This window comes from Chiloscyllium plagiosum, chromosome 28 (assembly GCF_004010195.1).
Source record: "Chiloscyllium plagiosum isolate BGI_BamShark_2017 chromosome 28, ASM401019v2, whole genome shotgun sequence".
NCBI lineage: Eukaryota > Metazoa > Chordata > Chondrichthyes > Orectolobiformes > Hemiscylliidae > Chiloscyllium > Chiloscyllium plagiosum.
The window spans coordinates 49,522,734-49,527,060 of NC_057737.1; the positions used below are offsets into that span (position 1 = coordinate 49,522,734).

At 48.5% G+C, this 4,327-nt stretch overlaps 1 protein-coding gene across 1 annotated transcript in view; it reads right to left on the minus strand.

Annotated features, from left to right (window-relative positions):
* Positions 1 to 1,676: 1,676 nt before the first annotated feature.
* Positions 1,677 to 4,327, minus strand: part of LOC122564238 (phosphorylase b kinase gamma catalytic chain, skeletal muscle/heart isoform-like) — a 106,585-nt gene continuing 103,934 nt past the window's right edge. The window contains exon 9 of the mRNA XM_043718936.1: positions 1,677 to 3,341. Coding sequence (XP_043574871.1) covers positions 3,072 to 3,341 — 270 coding nt within the window. The 3' untranslated portion in view covers positions 1,677 to 3,071. The remainder of the gene's footprint in view (positions 3,342 to 4,327) is intronic.

Here is a 4,327-nt window from a genome sequence, read left to right on the forward strand (position 1 = left end):
TGGATAAATACCCAAAATACTCAAAAGACCCAAATATCCCTCGCACAGCTGATTTATAAGGAAATCTGGCAGGGAGCTGTCCTTCATGAAAATGGAGATGAGCCATGTGTACCTGCAATTGCGGTTCGATGAGGATTCCGAGAAGTAAGCCACAATTAATACCCAGAAGGACCAATATATGGTCAGTTTCAGTGAACCATGGAGAACATTTTACAAGGTTTACCCCAGATCTCCTTTTATCTACATGACATGCTTATAACAGGGAAGACCAATAAGGAGCACTTACATGAACTCGGACATAGTTGTCAGGTGTTTCTCCCAGACAGGCATATGCCTTAGAAGGGAAATAAATCTGTTCCAGGCACCCTAAGTGACCTAGAGTTCTCAGGACCAGTGACGTATTAAATTCGGTAGGTGTGACAGTCCTGAACAAACATGAGGATCAATATGAAGCTGCAAACTCACAAATAGTGTGTGAGAGAAAAATGTGCCTGGCTGGAACCCATGGGCTCTCCTTCTCCATCTGTGTTGAAGATTCCTCAGAATCTGAGATGGACATGGTAGATATCGCTGCCTCGATGCCTTTGCCGCTTCAAGAGGAGAACTATACTCTTCCGAGACACTCCAGTTGCAAGGGACGAGCTACTGTGCATTACGTGCCGCCCATATAACAGGCAGAGTTGGAGGACACTGACCCAGTACTAAAATTCCCTAGGATGAGCTTCAAAAAAAAGAACTGGCCTATGTCTTCTGACTCAGAGGGGGGAGGGATGTAGTGATTGTAAGGATACCAGCCAGGTGACTGGGTCTGCTCCTGGGCCTGGCCAAACTGGCCATCAACAGGTCCAGGCAGTTCATGGGCCATGAAGGGGGTCGTTAGGGCCGACTGCCTGCCCCTCTTTCGCGGTTACATTAGAGCCCGGGTGTCTCTGGGGAAGGAGCACGCGGTATCCACCAACGCCCTGGAGTTGTTCAGGGAGAGGTGGGCACCGCAGGGAGTGGAGTGTTTTATTTCCCTCTCCAACTCTATTTTGATTTAATCCCTGCCCTCCCCTTCACTGTTTGATCACACAGCACTGCCCTTTGATGAGAAGTGTCACTGGCCACTCGGGTGTTTCCATCCTTCCTGCTGGTGGAATATAAATAAAGATTTACACACTTGTTGTTTTTCACTGTGTCCGACACCTGCACACACACAACATAAAAAATAAACAGAAGTATCAGGGGTTCTGTTCACACTGAGAGCTGCCTCTGAGGGATCTGGATCAGTGAGCGAAGGGATCTCCACTTTTCTGTGTTAAGGAGGAAAGGAGACTGAGCTCTGAACTGCCTGGAACCACACAGTCAGTGTGTCTTATTTACTACTACTGAGGAGAAGTTTATTTGGAATTTTTGTTTTTCTTTAATGTTTATTGTAATTGTTTGGTTTCTGGATGTTTAAAAAAAAGGAAAAAAGGAAAAAAGAAAAAATAAAAGGAAAAAATCGGTTTTGGTCACTCTGAGAGCCAGCTCTGAGGAAGCTGGATCAGTGTCAAGGACTTTCCATGTTTAAATAAAGGGGGACTTGGTGATGGGACACCGGACTCAGGCAGGAATGCACATACAAGAGTCATCCTCAGGTTTATGTGCATGTATATAAATAATGACAAAATAATGAAAAAATTTTACACACAGTCTCAAAAATGATACTTTTTTCTTTACTGGAAAAGAACTAGAGTGCAGGCACGTCACACACACAGCCTGTCAGACAACATGCAATGACAGCACAATCATTCAGCAAAGGACAGATTCCGTGGTGGACTGAACAAAACAAGTTATCATTTCATGCAGGGCAAATGTCTTCTTTGTTGGTTCTTTTCATTTTTGTTTATAAATTTAAGCTAGTGCCACAGATTCAAAGATGAAGTTTTACACCTCTGGGGAGTCAGTTTTGAGAATACTCCCATTCAATTCTGTCTCTGTCTTAGGTTGGGATGGCAGATGTGTAGTGAATGTGATGGAGGCACCATTCCCATAATAATATAAGAAATAGGAACAATAGGCTGGTTTTTCCTTGTAATCCTTGATACCCCTACTCCGTTAGACAACTGCTCATTATCTGTGCAGGATGGTGATTTCAAGGGGCTTGTCTGCCACGGGTCAGTGAATGTCCATTTAAGGGCATCTTTCCACTCCTCACAAAATCACAAAATTGTTATGATCCAGAAAGAGGTCACTCAGCCCATCATCCCTATACTGTCCCTTCAAATGGGTATCATTATTTTGTGCCAATCTCCTGCCTTTTCTCTTTCCAAAAAAGTATACAGTGCCCTCTTTGAATGCCTCAATTGTACCTCAATCGGCTACGACTTTCCCCATGGTGAATGGAGGTCTGTACCAAGTGTGTGTCTTCCACTTCACCTGTTCGATCTAGTTGTGAACAAAGGAAAGCTGAACGTCTGCTGACCCCCGGGCCGAATGAGCTCTCCCAAACTCTTCCCACCTCTATGTTCACCTTTCCCCACTCTGTCAAGCTCAACAACCCACTAACACAACCCTATCCTGACAGCCAAGCTCTGGTGAGACTCCAGTCCCTCGAGGTACTTTCACTTCTGATGTCCACTGGGCCTTGGCTGCAGTCTCATGAGTGGCCTCCACTTGAAAGCTGTGGTGGTATGTAGGGCTGAGGGGAGGTGCCTTAAATGGTCAGTAAATTGGTAATTGCTGTAGGAGCTGACTTCTCCAAAATGCATTTACATTGGGAGGTATGGTCAGAGACACAGCAAGGATCCTTAAGATAGGAATGGAACTAGAAAGGGGTAAGTCGAGAAAGGAACACTCTGGGCAGGGGGAGAACACAATACTTGTTACTGCCATCAGGGTTAGGGCATCTCTAGAGCACTATCAGAAAGCCTAGTTCAATAAATGGTTAGCTCCTCACACATGAATGCTTGAATTCTAATCACTACAACGGAGCTCACACTGGTGCTATATTTCTATGAATCTTAAATTGGTGGTTAGATTATCAGCCTCACACACAACCCATCTGAAAACTAAAGAGGAAAGTGGGGTCAGAAGTTAAATGAAAGAACTCATTCCATACGTTGTTCAGACACATAACCGAACTCATTGCCCAGTGAGAACAGGAAAGCTTTTGGAGAATTCTCAAATAAGGCTGCTCTGTTCTGTTGCAAACCTTTCTTCACCCAGTGTCCATACACCTTGAAGGCACAGCCATCAATCACTTTACGAATTCCCTTAATAGCGTAAGGATCTCGAATCAGCACCTGTTTGGTGAGGGGCTTCGCTCGGCGATATTTGTAATAAATACGAACTGAGGCCAGTACAGTCCAGATGATGGTCTAGAAAACAGAATACAGAATAGTCAAAGCTCAATATACCAAATTAAAATCCCCTCAATGCCTCCACACATCCCCTTACTCTTCCACATGATACATCTGAGAACATCCTAAAGGTGGCAGCAGAGTAGGACAATGCAGACAGAATTCCTCTGCACCATACATTCTTTTTCATCTTTTTTTTTCTCTTTCCTAGAGCTTCTTTCAACCATTTAACTTCCTTAAAGAGGAATGGAGTTCCAGACTGGAGGCCGGTGTGGGGAGGTGAGTCCCAGACTGGAGGCCGGTGTGGGGAGGTGAGTCCCAGACTGGAGCCGATGTGGGGAGGTGAGTCCCAGACTGGAGGCCGGTGTGGGGAGGTCAGTCCCAGACTGGAGGCCGGTGTGGGGAGGTGTGTCCCAGACTGGAGGCCGGTGTGGGGAGGTGAGTCCCAGACTGGAGGCCGGTGTGGGGAGGTCAGTCCCAGACTGGAGGCCGGTGTGGGGAGGTCAGTCCCAGACTGGAGGCCGGTGTGGGGAGGTCAGTCCCAGACTGGAGGCCGGTGTGGGGAGGTCAGTCCCAGACTGGAGGCCGGTGTGGGGAGGTCAGTCCCAGACTGGAGGCCGGTGTGGGGAGGTCAGTCCCAGACTGGAGGCCGGTGTGGGGAGGTCAGTCCCAGACTGGAGGCCGGTGTGGGGAGGTCAGTCCCAGACTGGAGGCCGGTGTGGGGAGGTCAGTCCCAGACTGGAGGCCGGTGTGGGGAGGTCAGTCCCAGACTGGAGGCCGGTGTGGGGAGGTCAGTCCCAGACTGGAGGCCGGTGTGGGGAGGTCAGTCCCAGACTGGAGGCCGGTGTGGGGAGGTCAGTCCCAGACTGGAGGCCGGTGTGGGGAGGTCAGTCCCAGACTGGAGGCCGGTGTGGGGAGGTCAGTCCCAGACTGGAGGCCGGTGTGGGGAGGTCAGTCCCAGACTGGAGGCCGGTGTGGGGAGGTCAGTCCCAGACTGGAGGCCG